Genomic DNA, 27,854 nt, shown 5'->3' with positions numbered 1-27,854 from the left:
TCAGGCACCTTGGTACAATTGAGAGAATGGACCTTGCTAAAAATTGTCTTTAGCTGCACAATGTTATGACAAGTAATGGAATAATAAAAATAACACTTTTCGACTGAATTTTCCATTCGGCCAATGGCAGGGTTGTGTATGGTGCAGGGATGGGGGAAGCAGAAAATTCCCCAGCTGACCTGTCCATTGCCCTCCTGCCCACACCAACTTGTCTGCAATTTTATGGTAGGATAGACAGGGCTAGCCTGGCCTTTCCCCAATTGAGGCCCTTAAGACGGCAAATAATAAGAGCTGTTTCCCACGCAGTGTCAAGTTTTCAGGCTGCCAGAAGGAATTGAAGAGGAGGGGGCAAGCCCAGAAAGTCACCCTGCTCAGGCCTCCTTCAACAGCTTCCTTTCTACATTGGGCACACTCCCCTCACAAGTTCTGTCCTTCAAGGGTGCTCTCTCCGCAACACCTCTCCTCACTCCCCCCTCAGCCTTCCCTTCCCTCCCTGCCGTGATATCACCTGCACTTACCTAGTCCTGGACTCTGGGACTATTTATAGTCCCAGTCCTGGCCACCGTGCCCCTGGCGATACTGGGACTACTGAGCTGCCGGCCATTCATTGACCAGCATCTCTCTGAGGCAGGTCTTCTCCTGAGTGAGGGGCAGGCGCCCCTTCTCCCGCAAGGTGGGAAACTCCTACAATCTAAAAACATCTTTCCCTACATTTCTCAGGAAACAAACAGAATATATTGGTCTATGGTTCGGGATCATGTAGGCCTGAGTTATTGTCAGTTCTTAGTTGCATTATTCATATAAAAAAGTATGTTTTTTTTAATTTCAATTGTATGAATATTGTTAACAAGACTGCAAACTATATCCTGACACTTTGCAATGAAATATTTTCACAAAAAAATTCCAAAAAGGTCAAGTTAATGATTTTAGGTGAAAATGTCTCGAAGTAAAATGCTGATTACTGACCTTGTACTTGCGAAGCAATGAGGACTGATTCATGACCCTGTCTGTGTCAACTCTTTCACGAGGAACAACCACTATTCCAAAATCACCCACTATTACCTCCATCTGGGAAAAGATATTTCAAAGGAAAATTGCGGTTATAATGATTTAGGATAGAAGTAAGCAGCCCATGTCCAAAATGATTCGAATCTCACTCTTATTTTTCCTGATTTGTCTGCTACTTAGAGAACCAGTTAAAATGAAGAACCACATCGCTAGTACCAGCTTTAAATAAACTCCGTGATTATAAGTGATTATGATAGAAAGTCACTCATGGAGAACCGATGCTCTACATCATTATCCTGCAGGTTGGAATTTTTATGGATTTTTATTTCTTTGGGTGTGATCATCATGGTTTTATTCCGGAATAGATTTTTCCAGCACAAATTGCCCAAACCTATCCTGCATCTTTATATGTAACCGTTATCCCGTTATAAATACTTTGAACACACAGGGGGCGAATTTGGGCCTGCATTAGCGATCCGCAGGATCACCGACGTGGGTGGGAAACCGGGAGAGAATCGTGTTTTCTGATTTTCCACGCCCCTTGCCAGTGAGGTCAAGAGGTTGACGCCCACAAAGGACGAAAACCTCATTTTAATGTTTATGAAAACATTTGAATGTCATTACTCAGCCCCCGCGCCCCCACCCGCCACATGTTTCCCCCTTTACTGAATATTCAAACCTCACCAAGGTGATGTCACACGGGCAAGGTTTACAGCAGGTTTTGAAAAACGCGATTCAGTCGCGAGGATCCCCCAGAGCGCAACAGTAAATATAGCCCCCCGGGGGAAGGGACATGCCTTGGCCCAGGTTGGTACTGCCACATTGGCACCCCTGGCAGCACCAACATGTGCCGGGGCAGTGTCGGAGCATGTTTTCTGGGGGGTCAGGTGGGGGGTTGGTGAGGGGAAGAGCGTAGAGGCTATTGAGGAGAGAATGTTCAGGCATGAGGGATGAGTGGACAGTGAGTGGGGTGGGAAGGCCTTTAAAGATGGCATCCCAATCTGTATGCAGTCAGCCTTGCTTGCTCTATCTGGCCGCACCTACCAGACTGATGTGTTAACCCCCCCCCCACCCCACACACACACACACACACCCTACCCCCGGCACCAGTTTTCCATCTGAACCGACACAGCGCAAAACTATAAGATTCTGCCCATAGACTGAAACAGACTGTAACTGAAAGAGATACTCACATCCTCCTCATTCCATAGACCTGGGATACAGAAAGATTCCAGCAAGTCACTGCCACACAGCAACAAGATGCGGAGCTCTGAGTGATTGGGAGACAAACATCAAGAGAATACTTTACATAGTGGGAGGGGAGGCGTTCATTCAAATAGTGAGGTGTTACACAAAATTAATAATATACAAACAAAACACTAATCTACAAAATCCTTCCTGCCAGGTTTATTTATCTTTCTTTACAGCATCCTGACTGGTAAAGTGAACATTGGAGAGAGACTACAAAGCAACGACAGGGTTTTACTTGCTTTAATTCTTCTCTGTAATGTTCTCTCCTCAGCACATTGCTGTGGAAACTGTCCTGTTTTTAAAAAATATATATTTTTATTCTCTTCCTTTTTCACATTTTCTCCCGAATTTACACCCAACAATGAACAATATCAGTAACGAATGTAATGTCAATCCCCATATCAATAACAACGATCCAATCCTCCCACCAAACCCCAAACATTAGCCCGCATGTTAACATAAACAAATGACAAAAAGGAATCCGGAATCTACCATAGTCACCATTAACACATCCAGTTCCTCTCCCCCAAATCCTCCCAGCCCCCACCCCTCCTAATGTTCGGTGTGATCCAATTCTCGAAAGTGCATAATGAATAGTGCCCATGGATTGTAGAACCCCTCCATCCTTCCCCTCAGTTCAAATTTGACCTTTTCAAGCGTCAAGAATTCCAGCAGGTCCCCTCGCCACGCCAGGGCACAGGGTGGAGAGGTTGATCTCCACACTAACAGGATCCACCTTCGGGCGATCAACGAGGCAAAAGCTACATCTGCCTCCGCACCCGTTTCCAACCCCGGCAGGTCCGACACCCCGAATATGGCCTCCCGAGGGCCCGGGTCACGTTTCACATGCACCACTTTAGAGATTACCCTAAAAACCTCCTTCCAGTAATCCTCCAGCTTTGGACAGGACCAAAACATATGAAAGTGGAAACTGTCCTGTTTATAGTACAGGTAGTTTCCAAAGTAGTCAGACCCCCTTTTCAAACAACTGAGTGGACAACGTTTGTGGGCGCACAGCTGGTTTCGGGTTCATTTCCACAATCCTGAATAAAAAGCAGGGGAGTCACGCTCAAAGAGAGGTGGGGAGATACAGGGAGGCCTAATTGTTTGACTCAAATGAAATCAGTGTTTTCAGTGTGTAACTGATGAAAGAAGTTTCCCCAATGACAACGGAATGGCCATGCAAACCAGAGACCGTAAAATCACTTTAATGACCTGTCCTGCGGAGGTGTAAACCTTTCAATCATAGTCTGCTCATGGCCAAAAGATTGGACCATTCTCACCAACAGTGTCAATACTGCCTTTGTTTATGTTGTCATTAGAATCTTTCTCTCTGTCTAAGCACTGGCCAAAACCATCCCTTACATCATTGCACACCACCTCAGCTTCTTGTGCCACTGCCTTATTTACATCGCTAGCTTGCTGCCATTTTACCAATGGAAAATGGTGTAGGGAGGATGCTAATATTGAATCATTGTCTCCTCACATATCATACGTGTGAAGCTTAAAACCAAACCTTTGCAACATTCCCAAGAGCTAAAATCTACTAATCTATTATAAAAAGACCGGTCAGCAGGAGATGATTCCACTCACCAATCTCTTCATATCTCATGGCTGTGCCCAAGTTTGCATTTTCATCTGCAGTAAAGATATGAGAATTAAAAGAGGTTAGAAGTTAGCATTCTAAATAAATGTAATAAATGTCTGTAGGGCAACACCTGGGTAAAGAGAAGTCCAAGTTTGTGATTTGCTCTGCAAAAGCTGTAATTGGGAGAACAATCTCCACGCTGTAATAATTCCTCTTGTGGATCTGGTGGGTTCACCTATACAGCTGTCTCTTGGGCCAGCTCTCCCAGTGGTACTGAACGCATTGTTTTGCCTTTCACTTCCCTGGCTCCCTGGACATCACTGCCCCTTGCCCCTCAGTGTTTACTCCTACTGCTCCTCACTCTTTCTGTTGGTATTACGGGTGGGATTCTCTCAGCCCGGGGCCGAGCCGGAGAATCTCCGCGACCGGTGCCACGCCGGCCCGACGGCGGGACGCGATTCTCCGCAGAGAGGAGAATCGCGTCATTGGTGCCGGCCGGGGGCTGCTCTACGAGCCCCCCCCCCCCGGCGATTGTCAGCTCAGGATGTGCCGAACGGCCGTGTCAAAAACCCCGAGTCCCGCCAGCGCCGTTCTAATCTGCTCTCAGCTGGCGGGAACTTGGCGTGGAGGGGTTGGGAGGCGGCTTCCACATCGGGGCCCACCGATCGGAGGGCTGGCCTCTCTGGCTGGCGGCCTCCTTTCTTCCGCGCCAGCCCCTGTAGCCCTGCGCCATGTTGCGTCGGGGCCGGCGCGGAGAAGGGAGACACCGCGCATGCGTGCGTTGGCGCCGGTACCACTGCGCATGCGCGGACCCTGCGCCGCCCAGTTCATGTCAGGACCAGCAGCTGGAGTGGCTTCAGTGCCGTGCTGGCCCACTGTAGGGGCCAGAATTGCTGATCCTGAGGCTGTGTCGACGCCGTCGAGAAACACGACGGCGTTTCCGACGACGCCAACACTTAGCCTCAGGATCAGAGAATCCCGCCCAATGGATCTGCCGCTAGGTGCTGAGACTATCTGGTACGACTACACACCTTCAATGGACTCTTGGATCAACCTTTGCTGGCTCAGTTTTAAAACAATGAATGTTTTCCTGCCACCATAGCACACTACTAACAGTGAGAACCTCAGCAGCAGTATCGCTGCTCATCAGATTGTCAACTGTACACTTAACAGTCCTATTAAGGCCCACCCTGCCGGAGTTTTCGATTCCTGCAGTGCCTGGCAAAGTGCTCCGAATTGCACAGCACGACAATTTTTTTCTTTGTTTGTCAGTTACGGGCTGGACTTCTCCAGGCCTTGAGCAAGGCTGGGAGGCAGGAGAGCTGCCATCATTGCATATTACAGTGAGAACCTCGACAGCATTGCTGCCCATCGGTTTGTCAATTGAGGCAGTTAAAGGCCCAATTTAAATTTAAAGGCCCACTTAAATGCTATTTTGCCCACATAGAGAGGTAGACCCTGACAGCCTGCCAGTGGTTTTGGTGGGGTAGGAGGTTTGGGGGTCTCCTTGGTGGGTATCACATGGCCCACAGAGCAGCCCACCAGCGGCAATAGCTGTCCCAATGCCTAACTTGCCACCACTGAAACAACCCTCCCCCTCCATGACAGCTGGGACCTTCCTGCCTCAGAAACACACGGGGAGTGAGGAGCAGCAGCGAGGCGAGTGGAGCAGCAGCGGGGGGAGAGGAGCAGCAGCGGGGCGAGAGGAGCAGCAGCGGGGAGAGAGGAACAGCAGCGGGGAGAGAGGAGCAGCAGCGGGGAGAGAGGAACAGCAGCGGGGAGAGAGGAACAGCAGCGGGGAGAGAGGAGCAGCAGCGGGGCGAATGGAGCAGCAGCGGGGCGAGAGGAGCAGCAGCGGGGAGAGAGGAGCAGCAGCGGGGACGAGTGGAGCAGCAGCGGGGACGAGTGGAGCAGCAGCGGGGGGAGAGGAGCAGCAGTGGGGAGAGAGGAGCAGCAGCGGGGAGAGAGGGGCAGCAGCGGGGAGAGAGGAACAGCAGCGGGGAGAGAGGAGCAGCAGCGGGGCGAGTGGAGCAGCAGCGGGGCGAGTGGAGCAGCAGCGGGGTGAGTGGAGCAGCAGCGGGGGGAGAGGAGCAGCAGCGGGGGGAGAGGAGCAGCAGCGGGGGGAGAGGAGCAGCAGCGGGGAGAGAGGAGCAGCAGCGGGGCGAGTGGAGCAGCAGCGGGGGGAGAGGAGCAGCAGCGGGGAGAGAGGAGCAGCAGCGGGGCTAGTGGAGCAGCAGCGGGGAGAGAGGAGCAGCAGCGGGGTGAGTGGAGCAGCAGCGGGGCGAGAGGAGCAGCAGCGGGGGAGAGGAGCAGCAGCGGGGGGAGAGGAGCAGCAGCGGGGGGGGGGAGAGGAGCAGCAGCGGGGGGAGAGGAGCAGCAGCGGGGAGAGAGGAGCAGCAGCGGGGCTAGTGGAGCAGCAGTGGGGAGAGAGGAGCAGCAGCGGGGCGAGAGGAGCAGCAGCGGGGAGAGAGGAGCAGCAGCGGGGAGAGAGGAGCAGCAGCGGGGTGAGTGGAGCAGCAGCGGGGCGAGAGGAGCAGCAGCGGGGTGAGTGGAGCAGCAGCGGGGCGAGGGGAGCAGCAGCGGGGGGAGAGGAGCAGCAGCGGGGAGAGAGGAGCAGCAGCGGGGAGAGAGGAGCAGCAGCGGGGAGAGAGGAGCAGCAGCGGGGAGAGAGGAGCAGCAGCGGGGAGAGAGGAGCAGCAGCAGGGAGAGAGGAGCAGCAGCGGGGAGAGAGGAGCAGCAGCGGGACGACAGGAGCAGCAGCGGGGAGAGAGGAGCAGCACCGGGGGAGAGGAGCAGCAGCGGGGGAGAGGAGCAGCAGCGGGGGGAGAGGAGCAGCAGCGGGGGGAGAGGAGCAGCAGCGGGGCGAGAGGAGCAGCAGCGGGACGACAGGAGCAGCAGCGGGGAGAGAGGAACAGCAGCGGGGCTGGAGGAGCAGCAACGGGGAGAGAGGAGCAGCAGCAGGGAGAGAGGAGCAGCAGCGGGGGAGAGGAGCAGCAGCGGGGGGAGAGGAGCAGCAGCGGGGAGAGAGGAGCAGCAGCGGGGCGAGTGGAGCAGCAGCGGGGGGAGAGGAGCAGCAGCGGGGAGAGAGGAGCAGCAGCGGGGCTAGTGGAGCAGCAGCGGGGAGAGAGGAGCAGCAGCGGGGTGAGTGGAGCAGCAGCGGGGCGAGAGGAGCAGCAGCGGGGGAGAGGAGCAGCAGCGGGGGGAGAGGAGCAGCAGCGGGGGGGGGAGAGGAGCAGCAGCGGGGGGAGAGGAGCAGCAGCGGGGAGAGAGGAGCAGCAGCGGGGCTAGTGGAGCAGCAGTGGGGAGAGAGGAGCAGCAGCGGGGCGAGAGGAGCAGCAGCGGGGAGAGAGGAGCAGCAGCGGGGAGAGAGGAGCAGCAGCGGGGTGAGTGGAGCAGCAGCGGGGCGAGAGGAGCAGCAGCGGGGTGAGTGGAGCAGCAGCGGGGCGAGGGGAGCAGCAGCGGGGGGAGAGGAGCAGCAGCGGGGAGAGAGGAGCAGCAGCGGGGAGAGAGGAGCAGCAGCGGGGAGAGAGGAGCAGCAGCGGGGAGAGAGGAGCAGCAGCGGGGAGAGAGGAGCAGCAGCAGGGAGAGAGGAGCAGCAGCGGGGAGAGAGGAGCAGCAGCGGGACGACAGGAGCAGCAGCGGGGAGAGAGGAGCAGCACCGGGGGAGAGGAGCAGCAGCGGGGGAGAGGAGCAGCAGCGGGGGGAGAGGAGCAGCAGCGGGGGGAGAGGAGCAGCAGCGGGGCGAGAGGAGCAGCAGCGGGACGACAGGAGCAGCAGCGGGGAGAGAGGAACAGCAGCGGGGCTGGAGGAGCAGCAACGGGGAGAGAGGAGCAGCAGCAGGGAGAGAGGAGCAGCAGCGGGGGAGAGGAGCAGCAGCGGGGGGAGAGGAGCAGCAGCGGGGAGAGAGGAGCAGCAGCGGGGAGAGAGGAGCAGCAGCGGGGAGAGAGGAGCAGCAGCGGGGAGAGAGGAGCAGCAGCGGGGCTGGAGGAGCAGCAGCGGGGAGAGAGGAGCAGCAGCGGGGAGAGAGGAGCAGCAGCGGGAGAGAGGAGCAGCAGCGGGGGAGAGGAGCAGCAGCGGGGCTGGAGGAGCAGCAGCGGGGAGAGAGGAGCAGCAGCGGGGAGAGAGGAGCAGCAGCGGGAGAGAGGAGCAGCAGCGGGAGAGAGGAGCAGCAGCGGGGCTGGAGGAGCAGCAGCGGGGAGAGAGGAGCAGCAGCAGGGAGAGAGGAGCAGCAGCGGGGAGAGAGGAGCAGCAGCGGGGAGAGAGGAGCAGCAGCGGGGAGAGAGGAGCAGCAGCGGGGCTGGAGGTGCAGCAGTGGGGAGAGAGGAGCAGCAGTGGGGGGAGAGGAGCAGCAGCGGGGAGAGAGGAGCAGCAGCGGGGGGAGAGGAGCAGCAGCGGGGAGAGAGGAGCAGCAGCGGGGAGAGAGGAGCAGCAGCGGGGAGAGAGGAGCAGCAGTGGGGAGAGAGGAGCAGCAGCGGGGAGCGAGGAGCAGCAGCGGGGAGAGAGGAGCAGCAGTGGGGGGAGAGGAGCAGCAGCGGGGAGAGAGGAGCAGCAGCGGGGGGAGAGGAGCAGCAGCGGGGGGAGAGGAGCAGCAGCGGGGAATGAGGAGCAGCATCGGGGAAAGAGGAGCAGCAGCGGGGAGAGAGGAGTAGCAGTGGGGAGAGAGGAGCAGCAGCGGGGGGGGGGAGAGGAGCAGCAGCGGGGAGAGAGGAGCAGCAGCGGGGAGAGAGGAGTAGCAGTGGGGAGAGAGGAGCAGCAGCGGGGGGGGGGGAGAGGAGCAGCAGCGGGGAGAGAGGAGCAGCAGCGGGGAGAGATGAGCAGCAGCTGGGGGAGAGGAGCAGCAGTGGGGCTGGAGGAACAGCAGTGGGGCGAGTGGAGCAGCAGCGGGACAAGAGGAAGCAAGAGCCACTCAGCTGGCGTCTCACAGCTAACCTGGCGACAACCAACGAGCCAGAGCCTCACAATGCCCACAATGTCTGGTCCGCCTTAAAAGCCACCGTAGGCAGCACCTGTGAAGGGATGCTCGGGCTCTCAACCCGGCAAAACCTTGACTGGTTCGATGGGAACGATCAGAAGATCCAGGACCTTGACCGCAAGCGAAAGGCGTTCCTGAGCTTGCAGCTACACCAATACTCGAGTGAGAGGAAACAAGCCTAGAAGCAACCGAGACGCAACAAAGAACTTGCGACCAAAAAGAACAGATGGTGGGTGGAAAGAACGTAGGAGAGTCGTTCACAGCTGGATGTGACAGGACTGCAGAGTTTAGGTCTGACCCATTGCTTGAAGAATCGCTTCGCTCTATCACTTGTTGTTTATGCTGTTTGGCACGCAAATAGTCCTGTGTTGTAGCTTCATCAGGTTGAAACCCCATTTTTAGGGATGCCTAATGCTGTTCCTGGCACCCCCTCCTACACGCTTCATTGAACCAGTGTTCATTCCCTGACTTGATGGTAATGGTAAAGTGCAGATTTGCGGGGCCATGAGGTTACAGATTGCGGTTGAGTACACCTCTGCTGCTGCTGATGGCCCACAGAGCCCATGGATGCCCAGTTTCAAACTGCTTGATGTTTTCAAAGTCTATCCTATTTAGCACGGCGGTAGTGCCACACTACACGATGGAGAACATCGTCAATAGAAAGATGGGACTTGGTCTCCACAAGGACTGTGTGGTGGGGCGGTTTGGTGGCACAATGGTTAGCACAGCTTCCTTACAGCTCCAGGGACAAAGATTCAATTCCGGTCTCGGGTGACTGTCTGTGTGGAGTTTGCACTTTCTCCCAGTGTCTGCGTGGGTTTCCTTCGGGTGCTCCGGATTCCTCCCACAGTCCAAAGATGTGCAGGTTAGGTGGATTGGCCATGCTAAATTGCCCCTTAGTGTCTAAAAGGTTAGGAAGGTTTGCTGAGTTAGGGGGCTAGGGTGGAGGCATGGGCTTAAGTAGGGTGTTCTTTCTAAGGGCTGGTGCAGACTCGATGGGCTGAATAGCCTCCTTCTGCACTGTCGATTTTCTGATTCTATGATACTGATACGGTCATGGAATGAGCCATCTGCGGCCAGCAGGTTGGTGAGGATGAGGTCCAGTATGTTTTTGTCCTCTTGTTGGCTCCCTCACCATCTTCACTGACCCAGACCAGCAGTTATGTCCTTTCGGACTTGGCCAGTTCGGTCTATATTGGTGCTACTAATCGTGCTGGATATTGAAGTCCCCCACCCAGAGTATATTCTGTGCCTTTGTCACCCTCTGCCTTCCTCAAAATGATGTTTAATATGGAGGAGTATTGATTCATCAGCTGATGGTGGCTGGTACGTGGTAATCAGGAGGTTTCCTTGCTTCTGTTTGACCTGATGCCATGAGACATCATGGGGTCCAGAATCGATATTGCGGACTCCCAGGGCAACTCATTCCTGACTGTATACCATTGTGTCGTCCGCCACCTATGCCAGTGGGACAAGACATACCGAGTGATGGTGGTGGTGGTGTTTGGGACATAAGACCATGTGAAATAGAAACAGGAGTAAGTTGTTCAGCACCTCGCGCCTGCTCCGCCATTTAATAGGACCATTATCTGTGAGGTTTGTTTTTAATTTTTACAAATACAGGCCAATCCACCTACCCTGCACATCTTTGGGTTGTGGGGGTGAGGCCCATGCAGGCACGGCTGGGATCAAACCCAGGCCTTCGGCACCATAAGGCAGCAGTGCTAACCACTGCACCACTGTGCTGCGTATCTGTCAGGTTTGATCCTGTCAGAATGACTGCGGCAGGATTTCGCTTGACTAGGTTGTGAGACAGCTCTTCCAATTTTGGCACAAGCCTTAGATGTTAATAAGGAGAATTTGAAAGGTCGACAGGGCGGAGTTTGCAGTTGTAGTTTCTGATGCCTAGGTTGATGCCAGGTGGTCCGTTTGGATTCATTTGAGTCCCCCACTCTCAGCATCCTGGGGTGTTACCAATGGCCAGAAACTGAACTGGAACAGCCACAGACACACCGTGGCTACAAGAGCAGATCAGAACATGGGATTTATGTGGAGTGTAACTTACGTCCCAACTCCCCAAAGCCTGCCCACCTTTACAGACACAAGTCATGAGTGCGATGCAATACTCTCCATTTGCCTGAATGAGTTCAGCTCCAACAACACTCAAGAAATTTGACACCATCCAGGATGAGTTTAGCACAGTGGTTTAGCACACTGGGCTTATTCGCTGGCTTTTAAAGCAGACCAAGCTGGCCAGCAGCACGGTTCAATTCCCGTACCAGCCTCCCCGAACAGGCGCCGGAATGTGGCGACTAGGGGCTTTTCACAGTAACTTAATTGAAGCCTACTTGTGACAATAAGCGATTTTCATTTTATTTCATGAAGCAGCATTCTTGATTGGCATCCCATTTGCCATCTTCAACATCATCCACCCTCTCCACCACCACATACAGTGGCAGCAGTGTGTACCATCTGCAAGATTCACTACAGCAACTTACCAAGGTCCTTCGACATCACCTTCCAAACCAGCAATCTCCACCACCCACAAGGACAAGGGCAGCAGATATATGGGATCACGAGCACCTGAAGTTCCCCTCCAAGTGACTGACTTGAAAATATTTTGCCATCTTTCAGTCACTGGGTCAAAATCCTGGAACTCCCTCCCTAACAGCACTGTGGGTGTAACTACATGACATGGACTGCAGAAGTTCAAGAAGGCAGCTCACTACCTCCTTCTCAAGGGCAATTAGGGATGGGCAATAAATGCTGGCCCAGCCAGTGACACATACATCTGATGAAAGAATTTTTTTAAAAACCCTTCTTGATTGGCCAGGCAACCCTGTGGTGAGAAGACACTGCCAGACCTCTGGCAAAGGACATCAGAAAATCACACTCCTTAATCAAACCGATTCTTGACCCACTGGCAGGATTGTTGTTCTGGCAGCACTTAAGCAAAGAAAATTCTGTTGCTAACTGTTTCTCTCTTCACAGATGCTGCCAGACCCACTGAGATTTTCTAGCATTTTGTTTTTATTTCAGATTTCCAGCCTCCACAGTATTTTGATTTTTTACATTTAGTATTCTTGTAACGGGAAATTAAATCGAAAATATACAGTTTTAATTATCGAACGTGGGAGCCTTCAATTATTTGATGTTTCTTTTAACTCTGCTTGCCAAAGTATGTTACAAAGATGAAACGTATCCAGAGATTTTACAATCATTTCAGATGATATCATGATGTAAATTTTTATAACCCCCAGGCGCATATGAGCTCCATGAACCCAGTAGCCAAAACGTAATGTGAATTAATTCCAATAACATTTCATCAGACCATTTTGCACTGTGAGAAAACAGGCTGACCTTTGTTTCTCGAGGAACAGTGTTGATATTCTTTTTGGAAATGGCAAACAGCAGCAAACAAATTTCATTTGGTGACCGGAGCACAAGGAATCAGTACATCGATTGTAAATTGTCCAAGTGCTTGAAGTTTAATAGAAGCTTTAGGAAAGAGAGCGAGAGCATATCTGTGGTTCATCGCCGGTCCTGTGACTCACACCTGACTGTGTGCTGAATTGCCTTGTTTTATAACATCATTGGATCATCTCCATGGCAATCATTCAGCGACTGCAGCATTCAACATTTTCAGATTGCGTAGAGAAATTACAAGTTGTCACCATGTTCTCTATGCGGTTATTCAGTGAGTCAGAGAGTATACTGCGTTACAGCACTAGAGTCTTTATGTCGTATAACACACAATGTACAAGGGCCATGGATTTTTTATTAGCTGCTTTTCTTGCTTATGTTTTGCACGCCCCTTATGTTTTGGTTTATTGCTCTTTTAATTTGAGCCAATTAACAAACGTGATGCAGCATTACCGTTCATAACCAGCCGGGAGTTGGGCAAGAAGTGGCAGGTCTGAAGAGCTGGCAAATGAATGGCAAAGTATTATTGCACCGAGAGCCAGCTTCAGGTGGCCTGTCAGAACTTAATTCAAAATTCGGAATAACCTTGTGGGTGGACACTTACTCCCTTTGAAAATGTTGGTGCTGACGGTGGTGATCTGTGTGTCCTGCCCTTGTACATAATATTTATGGAGGCGGTCAATTAAAAGGCCACATCAGGGAGCCAATTAAGGTTAATGGGTGGATTCCTGAGGCTGCAGGCCCAATTAGAGAGAAGTGTGGCAGCCCCACTGGGAGACACATTTCAGGCAGCAAGGCTGCCCCAACGGGGAGACGTCCTCGGTGTACACATAAAATATCGAACGCTGATGAGGACTGAATCAAGCAGGTTCTCAGAGTAGAGGGAAATCCCTCCAGAGCAATTGTTTGGGCTGAGGGTGAGGCCTTTGGGCCTTGAAGCCTCAGTCTCTGGTGGTTACCGGAACTGCCACAGGGAGGCTGCTTCAGTGGAGCTGTTGAGCTCAGTATTAAGTGGGAAGCTGCTCTGGTGAAAGATTGCTGTGGAATGCTCCCGTCCTCCTCATTAACCTCCTAATTGCTAACTAATGCCTACCCGCAACTGCCAAATGAGAGGGTACTGCCATTAATGACCTGTCTACAGCAAGATGATCCCGAGGCGGGAAGGCCCTGCTCCTCGACCCTGCTCTCAGTTCCAGTTTTCTGCCTGGTCCTGCCTTCAAGCCAGCCTCTGTGGGCTTGGTAAGATTTTGCTCCAGAATTCCACCTGTTTCCCCCTTAACCATAACCCATGGAACTCCAAATACGACAAAACCTCTAGAACAAATGTTTGAAAATACTGGTGTGATAGCACCCAGATCTACATCATGAAATGAGTTTCAAAAATACCTCAAGTGTATCGAGAGGAACATGTAAAACAGATGATTCTGATACCATTAAATACCATTTATTTTTAACAGTAGGCAGTTTGGACACTTTACTCATCTGAACAGAGTAGCAATGCGGTCGTTACATTTCTGACACTTGCTCACTGCCCTTGACATTGGGCGTTCTCCGCAGACAAAAATGGGAGATGGTCATTTTAGAACAATTCAGTTATTTTAAATTGTGACCATAATGTTTATCCTGTAAATACTTTAGTCATGAGCATGTTCAGTGCTCCTGGCCTTCAAATGATGACAAAATAATGCTAAGGCTTTAACTAAGGCTGTTTAATAATGCATTCAGACCAATTCTGTATGTTGAAGTATGGCCTTGATAAAAAGTGGACTGATGCGCAATCAGATTGGATACAACTGTGGCTTTATTACAGTCAGATGTGTGGCCTCCTGCTGCAGCTGGCAAAATGGCAGGGTAATGGAGGTCATGCATATTTATACAGTTCTTAGTGGGCGGAGCCAGCCGGCAGGGGCTACTGGCAAACCTGTAGTGCAGGTCCTCCCTTACATCCCCTAATACAGTGGTTCACCACATGGACTCTACCACAAAGAGAAACCGTTCTTACCCACAAAGGTGAAACGTTCAACGTGTGGACGAACACAGCAGATCTTTCCCAGACTTTCGCTTACCTTCCCCAGGATTCGAACTGCAAGGCAAATCCAGGAGAAAACAGATGAGAAATCGACAAATACAAAGGCAGCTGAGTAGCCATGTTTTAATAAAATGGACACTGCAACTTCCTGGAGAGAATAAACTTGTATTTATTCAGTTTCTGGTGGCCACTGAATACTGCCAAACTCTTTACAGCCAAAAATATACACTTCTGTAATATAGGTAAGCAATTTGTTCAGCGCCTGTCCCACAGCAGGAAATTACCAGGTACTCTATCCCTGGTGGTATTGATTGCAGCAGAAGTGCTTGATCAGATAATAGAAGAATTCTTTGCCTTTTGTCAAATAATGTCATAGGATTCTTCATATCCACAGCTGGCACACAAGAGACTTAGTTTCATACCTTATCGGAGGAGTAGCACAACTTTAACCAGGCAGCACTGAAGCACCGGCCCAGATGAAGTGCTCAATCCATATGAGACTTGAACCCAGGGTCTTCTAACTCAGAGACAAGAGTAAAAGCAACTTGAGCTTGGAAATGACCAGCAATAATATTAATGGAGACCTGTGTTATTTCAAAGGCTCAAAATATTTCATTTCCAACATGTCTACAGAATGTCACTGTGTACATTTGTAGCAGACTCCTCCAGTTTTATGGAAACCACTTTAAATAAATAATTTCTTCAGATCTTAATTTAGTTTACATTCAATAAAGAATAATGACCCTTACAAGAATAATTTTACTACCTGATATTAGGAAATGGTAGGTGTGGTCAACTCGGGAAGAGTCTTTGCACCAAATGCCAAGAATAGTCATTTGTGGAAGCTTGCCTCACCTTAAAATATATTGGGAATTATTTTCCCCCCTATCATGATGGGAAAATGTTCTTACCCACAAAGGTGAAGCATTGAGGAAGGAGTCTTCTCCTTTGCTTGTTATGAAGATGCTGACCTGTCCTCAATATGGGCTCTGCCCTGCAGCTCTTTGTTCCAGGGCCCATTTGTGGACTATCACATTGTTAGCAGGTTTTTTTGCCTGCAGAGGATAATTGTTGTATCCCTACTAGCCTTTTCGTCCCCTGCCCTTAGATCAAAAACACAGAAAACCTCAGAAATGCCTGATACATGTGATACCAAATAGTGTGGGGCACAATTACATCCTGGGTCAGCAATGTAAAATAAGTGATCGTGAATGAGTAGCACATGCTGTACCCAGTGGAATAGGGTGGGGTGTAAAATGGACTGCTGACTCATTATTGGATGTTTGACATTACTGTCAAAATCAAAGTTATGCCATTGTGTTTCTTAATTGAACCATCAGGGCAGCTCTTACTATTGAGACTTACAAGTAGCCAGCTCTGCAATGTACAGGAACAGGTGGGGCATTGGAGAAGAATGAACCACGCACACCAGGAGATGATAGCAAAGAACCAGAATTCAATCCATTTATCACAAATGTCCAAACTTCGAGAATTGACCATGATCTTCCTTTGTGTCTGACTCACTGTTTGCTCCTGTTCCATTTCCTATCTATTACATAGTTGTTTGGTAGCTTATCATCATCAACACCTACCCTTGAGATTGGCAGTGCAGTAAGCTAAAGATCACAATATCGCTCCTGCTGCTTGGTATTAGCAAGCTGCAAATAAATTATTATGTGCCAATAACCCTTGCACTGTTTGGACAGATTGCCATGTATCTATTTGTTCCTATTTGTAATCCCGTTCTCAGATGGGAATGGTCGAGATGCTGTGGAGCTTGTTCCAGTCGCAGGTGGACATTGCTGAGGTGCTGCAGAGCATGTCCCAGTCACTGAGGAGCATAGCTGAGACCGTCGACACCATAGTGCAGGCATCGGGGAGCTGCCAGGGCTAGCAGAGCCAGATGATGCAGGAGCAGCCAGGGCTTGATCCAGCTACCCCTCTATCTCAAGGTAAACCCCAGGACCGTCTGGGCACCGACCAGGAGGAGGGGCACTAGGTGGCAACCCGGACTTGTTTCATGGAGTGGCAACGCTGGCCACCATCTCCCCAACTTCCACCCCTCTGATGAAGTTATGTCTCACAGTCAGCACTCGGAACAGGCTGTGCATATACCGCCAACAAGTGAGCTGGGGCCCTTCGGCCTCAGAGGACACCCGCCAGGGTCATCGAAGGCCACAGGACGAGGTGAGCAGCTGGTTGCCTCCACCTCTGATGTGCATCCTGTGGACACACCTAGACGTGGCGGTAGAGCTGGGAAGGCAAAGCACATCGAGAATCGCGGAGGGTACCGGGGGCGGGGGGGGTGGGGGGGGGGGGGGTGGGGGGGGGGGGGTGGTGAGCAGCACGATTGGGAGAGTGGGGAATTGTAAAACACAATAAACATCCTTGACCACAACCAGTATGTCGCCTCTGTCACTTTCTTACGCATTACAGCCCAACCTCGGAACCCTTGGCCAATCTCTCCAGTGTTCTCCCCCTCCCCATAGCACTCGTCCATCCTCCGGCCGTGGACATGTTCCCAGAGCTGTGTCCCATCCCCTGGGTGTTCGGATATTGATTGCTGTGGCGTGTGGTGTTGCTTCCCGCAGTGTTCAAGCACAGTGTCCGTGCATCAAGGTGTGATTGGGATCCCACATACTACATGGCCCGCCCACCCACGGGAATATATTTGGGTTGTGTGAAGTGCTCACTTAACCACGATTGACAATTCCCTATTTGCAAAATCGTTCAGTTGCACACCAGAGGCCTTGGCAGTCAGTGAGGGTTATGGGTGGTCGGTGGGGCAGACGGACCCGTTTGCCCCCGGTACACGTACACACAATCTAGGGATTGGCATGCTGGTGCTATGCGTAATTGGAAAAAGAAACAAAAAGAAAATGGTGCATTATGCCCTCAGGGGAATTAATTTTTATCTGTGCAGATCGATGATGCACAAACACCCAGGCTGGCACAGATCTGGCTTATGAAAATCAAACAAATTCAAACTTACAGAAAAAAACGATCAAGAATTAAACTTGCACATGCACAAGAACAAGTAATAAATGACGTATTGACTGAACAGTGCAACATTGCTTCAAACATTGCACCTAATTTGGTAGCCGAGGATTTAGAAGGATTGTGATTGAGGGGTTAGAGTGCCACCTAGAGCATATGTTGTCAGTTTGCACTTTTCTCGCTAATGGGAGAGGTTTTCTTGGAAATCGGCAAAGCTGATGGCGGACGGGAAAAGTGGCGTTGAGTCTGCCGACCTCAATGGCTGCTTTTTCTGCCGTATAGTGCGGCACTAACTCAACATTTTCATGCACATGTTTGCTGCCGTACCACTAACAAGGTGACCTTGGATTCACTTAGCCCACCAACATGTAAGTGCTGCAATCATCTAGGGGCTACATTTAAAGGCCGCCCCAGCCTGACTTCACAGCTTGAAGAAAAGTGATGACCGCCAGGAAATCAGCCCTAATATCCGCCGACGCCTCCCTAGAGAGAGACTCCTCGATGCTCTAGACGGCTTGCCATGATATCATCTACCCGCTGCGCTAAGGACAGAAACCTAGCAGCAAGGTGACGAACCCAGCATGGGAGGGGGTGGCAGCGGTGGTCAGTGCTAACCCAACCCAGAAGAGGACACCATCCAGTGCAAGAAGTAGGGTGAACGGTCTCCGTTCTGCCAGGGTAAGTCACTCTGATCACTATCAACTCACACACCCATTACATATCCACAAGGATCACTCAGTGCCAACTGAAGGGACACCACCACTAACTCTTCTGCACTCATCCGGCCGGACTCTCTGATTTGAAGACCAAGTACTGATGCCAGCGTGGGAAAAGTGGCGTTTTATGCCAGATAAAATGGCGCAAGAGCTTCACCGATTCTCCATCTGGTGGGGGGCTAGCAGCCACGCAGCGTAAAGCCCCCGGCTTTACCTGCAGATACTGCCAGAGAAGAATTGCTGGGTCCATGGCCATGCATGCACACGGCGGTGACCTGCAGCGGCCGCGCCGTGCAACATGGCGCCGGCTGGGCACATACCCGACCTGCCACATACTGTCCTCCAGTAACCCCCCTCGCCACCCCAGACCACCCCCCACCAGTGCCCCCAGCATTCGCTAAAGCCCCCCCTGGCCACGGAATGGCTCCCCCCCGACTGTGGCGGTGCTGGACTCAGTCGGCAGCCGCCACACCGGGTTTACGGAAAAAAAAGGATAGGTGTTCTATGCCTTCAGGAACTCGGCCCAACGGGGACGGAGCATCGGGGGAAGGCCTCAGGTGACGTCCTGAGGCCGTCCATACGGAGTGAGGCGCTTTGAGTTTGAGGTGTCGGAGCATCGCAAAAGCTGCACCGCCCCTGATTTTGGCGCAAAAGGGGATTCTCCGGCTGATCGTTGAACGCGATTTCAGCGTCGGTGACCGGAGAAACTCGCCCATCATCTCCCCTGCGGGGTCATGATCTCAACACCTCACCTATCCCACTCACTATCCACACATGCCAGGCATCTATATCGTCTTCCCTGGCATGTGTCCTCCTTATACATTTTTCACCTGTTTTCTCGCAGGAGAAGCTGGGAAACAACAAGAGAGAAGATCCCAGACACATGAAGCTGGAGGTCCTCACGAAACCTGACGGAGCCATACATCTGGTCGAGCATGCCTGTGTAGAGGCTGGAGACGATGAACCAATTGAGGATCCAGCACTGCATCATCCATCACACAACAGTGCTGAGTTATATCTGCTGTTTCTCAGGTCCCGTCATGCACCATTGACCTCTCCTTTCTTTCGCTGACATATCTGGGAAACAGCCCAGGGAGCGCACCAACCAGGCCCTCAACTCCAGTCCTGACAGCACCACAGAGGAGGGATTTACAGACTCCCCAAAATAGAAGAACCGTAACAGCACTCACCAACACCCTGCACCAGCACTGAGACACGCGCCTCAGTGGGGCCTAGTTCTAGAGTAGCCTTGGGGTAACAACCTGCACATCACTCTCTCAGAGCCACAACGGGTGGCGGCAGGAATGTCCCAGGGTGCTGGCACAATAATCCAGTCAGATGTCTTGTCTCTGGACTCAATCATTCTTTGGTGGCTGGAGCTCCAAAAGCAAACTCAGGGAAAATCAGGAAGGGATGTCTAGTTCACTCCTCAGACTAAAAGGCTGCATGGAGGAGTTCATCTGCTTCATATGTGAGGTGACGGTGTCAACATTCCAATGCAACAAGCTCAACACAGCTAGGTTGGTGGCTGCCATGGAGACCATGGTGCAAATTCCTGTCCTGCACCGTTGCGGAACATGCACTCCCATGGGGCAGGCAATTGCTGGGACCCAGGAGTGCCAATTTCAGAGGATGGTGGGTCTTCTCGAGTTCAACCCAGCTGTTCTCACTATCCCAAGGAGGAAGCCAGGGATACTCGGGCACCAATACAGGAGGAGGGGTAGCTGGTGCACACCCTGTGGCCACCCACCCAGGTGACTCCGGGAGTTACCTGCTCATCTGAATCCCCTCTTCCTGTGACCACATAAGCTCCACAGGCAGAGGAGGGTGGCACTGCCACACAGCAGGACCGCGACGCCTGCCAAGGTCATCAAGACAACAGGGTGTGGCAGACAGCAGGCTGCCTCCACCTCTGCTGGGAATGTACCAAGACATAGCAGCAGGGTTAGAAAGATTAAGAAGTTGTGCAGCATGGATAAGGGTGTTAAACACTGTACATAATGTTCACCTCTGTAAATAAATTCCCACTAATTGTATCCTTTCTAATGCTCCTTGTCCTGATGAACTGTGGCCCTGTAGTCCCGGTCTGAAAACCTCTGATCCCTACACCAGAAAAAGGCAGGGTGCTCAGTCCATTGCTTCCCTAATGTACCTTGTGAAGCACATTGGTGGTGTCCCCTCACAGTGACTGAACACACCAATCATGTCTGTAGCTCACAGGGAATGAGGATGTTTCCCACAATGTACAGAGTTAATGCCACTAATTCCAATCATTGTTAATGTGTACTATATGTACCTTTGAGGTGTGCCCCCCCCCCACCTCCTGCACCCCCCCCCCCACCTCCTGCACCCCCCCCCCACCTCCTGCACCCCCCCCCCCCACCTCCTGCCCCCCCCCCCCCAATACCATCTGCTTCAGCCTCCCTCGACACTGGTCCTGACCCTCAAGGGTGCTGCCAGAGACGTGAAACGGTAACAAGCACTGCCGCCTCACAGTGCCAGGGACATGGGTTCAATTTCGACCTTGGGTGACTGTGTGGAGATTCTTCGTCCTCCCAGTGCCTGTGTTTCCTCCGGTTTCCTCCCACAGTCCAAAGATGTGTAGTTAGGTGGATTGGCAATGATAGAAATGCCCCTAATATCCAGAAATATGCAGGTTAGGTGGGGTTATGGGGCTAGGGCGGGAGAATGGGCCTGGGTAGGGTGCTTGTTCAGAGGTTCGGTGCAGACTCGATGGGCTGAATGGCCTCCTTCTGCTTTATATGGATTCTATGGAATCTTTGGAAATTTCCCCCACTGCATCACCATGATATGACCCTAATAACTGAGAGCAAGTGAGCTTCCATCAGCCAGACATTCACAGAAACTCTATGAGGATCTATGCACTGTCCCCACGGCAAGCCATCATCATCCTCCTGTAATATAGGGATCATGGGCACCTGCTGTGTCACCATGACAGGACCCTTATCAAAGAGAGTGTGGGCTGCCATCAGTCAGACAGGACCGTAATGTTCACAGAAATCATTTGATGATAATGGGATGTCCTCACTGGCTGTCCTCATCACCCTCAATTAATCTAGCGGCTATGAGCATATCTGCTTCGTCTGGACATCGCCACTGACTCATGGCCAACATTCTCTCTCTCAAGAACCTCCTCAGCCTCAACCCTTCAACATCATGTTCATTGGAAGAAAAGCGTTGCTCCTCCATCTCCTCCTCAGGCAGTTCCTCCCCCCATCACAGCAGCAGGTGGTACAGAGCGCAGCAAGTGACCAGGATGCATGACACCCTCTGTGGATTGTACTCCAGAGCTCCACCAGACTGATCCAACACTGGAACCTCACTTTCCGCATCTCTCTGGTCTACGAGTTACAGCATGACCCTCATTGTAACCTGTCTCAGCTGCACTCTGTGGCCTCCACACAGGCGTCATCAGTCACAGCTCAATGAGTGGCCCTTGTCCCCAGTGTGTCAACCCTGCAACTTCTGTGGACCCGGAATCAAGTCAGGGATCTGGGAGCAGCTCAGAATGTAGGAGTTGTGCACACTCCCTGGGAATTGAGCACACACCTGCAGGCTGTGTTTGGTGTGGTGGCAATCCAGCTGAACATGTAATGAATGAAAGCCCTTGTGGTTCACATACAGCTCTATGGCATCAAGCTGTGACCTGAGTGCCACGTGACTGCAGTCGATGGCACCCTGCACCTGTGGAAAACCAGAGTTATGCAAAACCCAAAGCTCTCAGAAGATCTTAGGTGAGACGGGCAGCATGGTTGGTGCAGGCTTGAAGAGCCGAAGGGCCTGTTCCTGTGCTGTACTTTTCTCTGTTCTTGCATCCTGGCTTGCTTGATCTCGGTCGGATTGGATGAAGTCTTATGCCCTTGCGAAGGTTGCGACCAACAAGTGGATACACTTGTGTGGAGGTTTGCAAAATGTCTCAAAGATCACCTGAGCAGCCCTGGAAGGAACCATTGGCATAAAAAGTGAGTGCCTCTGTAACATTCAGCGACACTAGTAGTGGATGACTTCCAAGTCCCCGTGGCACCAAATCCTACAGAAGGCAGATGTGACCAACCAGTTCCCTGGACATGCATGGTCTTTGGTGACAATGGCTCTCGAACATCTTCAGGTATGTCAGGTGCCATCTGTACACCCTGGGTCTCGCGAGGCACCTTCGAGCAAAAGCTCTCTGGGGTTCATCCTCTTTGCACGGAGCAGGCCCTGTCACCCCGCTTTTTCACGGTTCTGTTTCCTGCCTTTGGCAAGCAAGGCACCTCCGTTGATGTCTTCTTGTTCTCTCTTGCTTATGAGCAAGGAAAACAACAGCAAGATCATCAGGCTCCTGAGAAAGGTTTCCTACCTTCTCCTCACAGCAGAGAGCGACTTGGCAGCTAGCCAGGCCTAAGCAGTACCCACCCTGACATCCAGGCCCAGATCCTGAAGAGAAATCATGCATCCAACAGGCAGCTGAGGAGGAAACAGTTGTGGCCTGTGTTTCATTCTTTCATGCCCCTCACCTCTGCCCTACCCCAAGTCTCTGCTGGGCATTTAAGATATGCCCATAGTTGGCATCATTGAATTATTTTGTCTGAAACAAGGAATTGCAATGGAGACTGCCTGATAAAGAAGGGGACCCATTTTTGGTTTGAGGGGAGGTTTTAAGAAACCATCTTAATAAAGAATCTTCACTCAGATTTTATTGGTAAATTAATGGGCTGCTAACATCATTTATCGCACATCTCATCTAAACTAGTATTTAAACAACATAGAGCTGTGATTTAATGATGATAGTAATTAACAGTTATTTAATCACACCACTGTCAAATCATTGCAATTACAGAAACAGTCAGAGGCAAGGAAACATCCCAGCGATGGGGAATATGTACCATGGACTTTCTCACAGCGTGTGACTAAAGAGGAGTGCTTGAAATTCTGTACTGCAGTCAGCTTAAATATTTATGCGAAATACTTTTCTCATGGCCAAGCTTTGCTGCAAAAATAAATCTGGATTTTATTCAACACCATAATGAATCAGTTCTACTGTGTTAGCCTTATAAGCTCAGTTGGAAAGTGAAGAATCACGTAGCAAAGGGCTCAGAATTGGCTGCTCACTACCCCACTCTAGAAAGCGTTAAAAAACAAATGCTGTTCATGTGGACATCGGCAAAAATGGGCCTAGGTTACGGTGTGCTGCTGCCAAAAGATAAGCCCTTGGCAATCCCCTGGAGGGAACCAGAGTAATGGAATTCCATCCCTCCAAAAGCAGTCTCCTCTGAGATTCCAATAGCTCACATACAGTTAGGTCAACACCATCCAAAAGCAGAATGAATTTCAGGTAAACTCAAAATCCAGAGTTATAACCAACACACAACACATTTGACATTGTTAATTAATTGTTCATTTACGCAGCAGCATTGGAAATGCTGGTACACTGGAAAGTCTCCAGTCCAGAAATCTATTGTTCAGAAGCACCAGTTGTCCGGAAATGTTTTGAACAGACCAAGCAGCTCCCTGTATGCATCGCCTGTTCCTTCAGTGTCATTGGGATCAGACTGCTGATTGTTTTAAACCATAGTAACCCAGACCTTTAATTTAGCCAGCACCATTATTCGTTGATATGAAAGACCTGATTAGACCTGATTTCCTCCATTGTAAAGATGTTTTTATGATTGATATATAACATTTATATCTTCCAGATTCTGTACCATTGTACAGCGTCTAATTCTTGGCTTATTAATTATACACATGTGAAGTTAAAGGTTTGTTTCAGAAACTCCAGAAGTCATTAACATGAAAAGCTAATGCAGAGATGTGGGAGGGGAGGAGCTTCAAGAGAGTTGAACGGTGGAAATATATTTTAAAGCTTTACATTTACAGTAAAATCCCACCATTAGCAGGGGTTATGTTCCTGCAAAATTGCAAAGTTGAAATCGCAAACAGTAAATGTACTTTATAATGGGACTGAATTCGGTACATCTGGGCTTTACTCTTTCAGATGTGGAAACATCTCCAACTCTTTACCTATCTCTTCTGAGCAGTGAAATCCCTCACATTTATATTCAAAATGCAGTCGTCATAAACAAAAACTCTATTACCACAACATGTAATTAGAGTCTGAACTTTACCCAGCATATCATTGCTCTGCGGTACCTGAATATTACTTAGCAGCTTGGCTTTAAGCTCAGTTTAATGCACTTTTAACCCTTTATCCATAAAAATCTATATTTCTGTTCCAATTAATTAAAACTTGCAAAGCATTAATATTGCTCAATAGCTGACTGCCACCCCCCACATCTACATTGTGTTTTCAAGTTCGACCATTGACTATTTAGAAAGTCAAACTCTTACTTTTTGCCTCGTTCCCTCATTTGTAATAACTTGAAGATGATAAACAGGTATTTTAAAACAAATCTTCCCAATTTCTGAAGACATTTTAGGACCAATACCGCAGATGGCTGAAGATTCAGGGCCGTGATGGGCAATTGGGTGTACAAACCCTTTCACGTGAATAAACAAATTCTCGAAAGGCGAGGTCACAAGTTGAAACCATCCTATAATTTAATAGCATATGATAGAATCAAAGAATCCCCAAAGTGCAGAAGGAGGTCATTCGGCCCTGAGTCTGCTCCAACCCTCTGAAAGACCACGCTACCGAGGCCTTTTCCCTCATCCGATTCCTGCAACCCTACCCCAAGGGACAATGTAGCATGACCAATCCACCTAACCTGCACACCTTTGGACTGCAGGAGGAAAAGGGAGCACCTGGAGGAAACCCACGCAGACAAGGGGAGAATGTGCAAATGTTAGGTGAATTGGCCATGGTAAATTGCCCTTAGTGTCCAAAATTGCCCTTAGTGTTGGGTGGGGTTATTGCATTATGGGGATAGGGTGGAGGTGTTGACATTGGGTAGGGTGCGCTTTCCAAGAGCCGGTGCAGACTCGATGGGCCGAATGGCCTCCTTCTGCACTGTAAATTCTATGATAAAAAAATTCCACACAGTCACCCGAGGTCGGAATCGAATCTGGGTCCCTGGCACTGTGAGACAGCAGTGCTAACCACTGTGCTGACCCATAATGATTGAAAAATAACTCAGTAGCTGCTTCAACCTACGTTGCTTTACAGCAACTAGAAGTCAGAGCTGGGAATTGCATATGGGCTGAATCTTTTTGTTAAATGTATGGTCAACTCTTACAATTCTTTATCACACCTATTGTTGGAGCAGCTAATGATGTGTTTGAAAGCATCCATGAGAGCACCATATAGAAGTCATACAGCTTAGAAGATTGTGCCTGTCATGATATGCAGACATGCAGATAATGATATACAGACAGCACAGACAGGCAGCTAATGAACAGAGAGAACAGGACATGACCAATGAGCAGGCAGGACACTCAGGGGTGGTATTGCACTATAAAAGGCACGAGGCACTCACACTCCGCCTCTTTCCACTGATGAACATCTACAGAGTGAGCCAGGGTGTATTTACAGCATCGCACCTCCAGCACGTGGCTAAGAGCTAGTCTGGTTCAGTCTGGTACAGAGTAACCACACTTAGATTAGCAGAGAGTCGAACTCATAGAGAACTGTGCTAACTGTGCTACTGGTTCAATAAATCAGATTGAACTAACTTCAAGATCTGGAGTATCTTTTGGTTAAAGCTGCATCCAGTTGCAGCCTGTGTTATCCCAGAGTACATAACACAACATGCTACCAGGAGACTGCTTAATCTAGGTGGTTTACCTCAGTCCGTTCCGTGACGATCAACGAATGTATCCCGGCACCATGGAGAAGATTCAGGCTCCTCACCAGCTCAGGACCTCCTGTAATCTCAGTGCCAACTGGCGGACACTCAAGCAAAGGTTTCTGCTGTACATCGAAGCTTCAGACCTCGTGGGTGCATCTGATGCAAGAAAGATCGCGCTTCTCCTCTCAACAGCAGGTGATCAAGCCATCAAACTCTTCAACTCTTTTCACTTCGCCGAAGGCCAGGACAAGACAAAGTTTCAGACCATCCTGGACAAGTTTGACAGTCACTGTGAAGTGGACACCAATGAAATCTTCAAGCGCTACATATTAAAACAGCGTCTACAAGATTAAGATGAATCTTTCAACTCCTTCTTAACTAACCTCCGCCTGCTAGCGCTGTCCTGCAACTTTGCTGATATTGCAGACTCCATGATCAGAGACCAAACCGTTTTTGGAGTTCACTCTGTGTGGTGGTATGTATTAGGGGTAATACGGTACACCACGTGTCGACAGGCTATTGGTGGAGGGATGCCAGGTCCTGATAGGATCTGCCACCTACTGGACTCCACCCAGAAATGCCGGTATAAGAACCCAGTTTTCCCTCAGCAGCTGCATTCTGTAATCACGCTGCTGGGGATAAAGTTCTGCTTAATAAAACCTTCAATTGACATTACCTCAACCTGCCTCGCGTCATATTGACGGTGCTGCAATTTATTAAGCAGAATTTAAATTGAAGAAAACAACGTGGGAACATGGAGCTCCGAATCACCCCAGAGTGCCTGCGCATCGCACCCCAAGCAGCTAACTCGGCCTCTATCTTCAAGCACTGGATGGCATGCTTTGAGGGCTACCTCCGAACGGCCCCCGGCACACCGACAGACGAACAAAAGATGCAGGTCCCCTATTCCAAGGTGAGTCCTGACGTCTACTCCCTTATCGAGGACAAGGACGGTTTCACCGGTGCCATCGCCGTGCTGAAGGATATCTACATCCGGCCCGCCAACCAGGTTTTTGCTCGCTACCAGCTCGCCACACGACGGCAATTTCTGGGGGAAATCGCTGGACGAGTATTATAACGCCTTGCAGATCCTGGGTCGAAACTGCAACTGCCCGTCGGTAACAGCGAGTGAGCACACAGAGCTCCTGGTCCGCGATGCGTATGTGGCAGGTTTGGACTCTTCCCAGATCCGCCAGAGGCTTCTGGTTAAGAATCTCTGGGACTTACAGAAGCTTGGGCCCTGGCGGCATCCCTCGATGTGGCCTCGCGTAACGCCCACGCCTACGCCCCCGACCGCACTACAGCCCCTTGGGCTCTGTGGACCCCTGCTGCGGTCGACTCTCCGACACCCCCCCACCCCCCGCAAACCTGCACGGCCCAAACACCAGACCAACCGGGGGGGGCCCGCTGCTATTTTTGCGGCCAGCCGAAACACCCTCGGCAGCGCTGCCCGGCCCGCGCGGCTACCTGCAAAAGCTGCGGGAAGAAGGGCCACTACACGACGGTGTGCAAGTCCCGCGGGGTCGCCGCTATCTCCGGGGAAGAAACGGGACACAGACCCAGCCCCCTCAGCGATCCACGTGTGACCAACAGACATTTGGACCCCGGATGCCACAAGGGAGAGATGGGCGCCGCCATTTTGTCCACCCCCGACCGCGCTCGATCCATGGCTGAAGGACCCCGACACAGACGGCCACATACTGCCTGATTACGATGCTCAACTTCAACAACCACGTCTGGCTTCGACGACCCTCGACCAGTCGCGACCCCGGACACTCCAGACTGCAACCACTACAGTCCTAGTGAATGGCTACGAGACGCCGTGTCTTATCGACTCTGGGAGCACGGAGAGCTTCATTCATCCGGACACAGTAAGGCGCTGTTCCCTCGTAATTCGGCCAAGCACCCAGAAAATTTTCCTGGTGGCGGGATCCCACTCCGTTCAGATCACGGGGTTCTGCATCGCTAACCTAACGGTGCAGGGGAGGGAGTTCCGAAATTACCGGCTGTATGACCTCCCCCATCTCTGTGCTGGGTTGGACTCCTAGGGTTGGACTTCCAATGCAACCTCCAGAGTTTAACATTTAAATTTGGCGGCCCTTTTCCCCCCACTGACTGTCTGCAG

General features: G+C 51.1%; 1 protein-coding gene across 1 annotated transcript in view; it reads right to left on the bottom strand.

Moving 5' to 3' along the window:
* The window catches only part of nmnat2 (nicotinamide nucleotide adenylyltransferase 2), a 472,861-nt gene that overhangs the window by 17,350 nt on the left and 427,657 nt on the right, over nucleotides 1-27,854 (bottom strand). Inside the window, exons 6-9 of the mRNA XM_072511235.1 lie at nucleotides 14,245-14,325; nucleotides 3,853-3,897; nucleotides 2,202-2,278; nucleotides 967-1,068 (exon numbers count right to left, since the gene is read on the bottom strand). Of these exons, the coding sequence (XP_072367336.1) occupies nucleotides 967-1,068; nucleotides 2,202-2,278; nucleotides 3,853-3,897; nucleotides 14,245-14,325 (305 nt within the window). The remainder of the gene's footprint in view (nucleotides 1-966; nucleotides 1,069-2,201; nucleotides 2,279-3,852; nucleotides 3,898-14,244; nucleotides 14,326-27,854) is intronic.

This window comes from Scyliorhinus torazame, chromosome 7 (genome assembly GCF_047496885.1).
Source record: "Scyliorhinus torazame isolate Kashiwa2021f chromosome 7, sScyTor2.1, whole genome shotgun sequence".
Lineage (NCBI taxonomy): Eukaryota > Metazoa > Chordata > Chondrichthyes > Carcharhiniformes > Scyliorhinidae > Scyliorhinus > Scyliorhinus torazame.
Note: the sequence above shows the minus strand (reverse complement) of the source record. Positions and strands in the feature narration are given on the sequence as shown.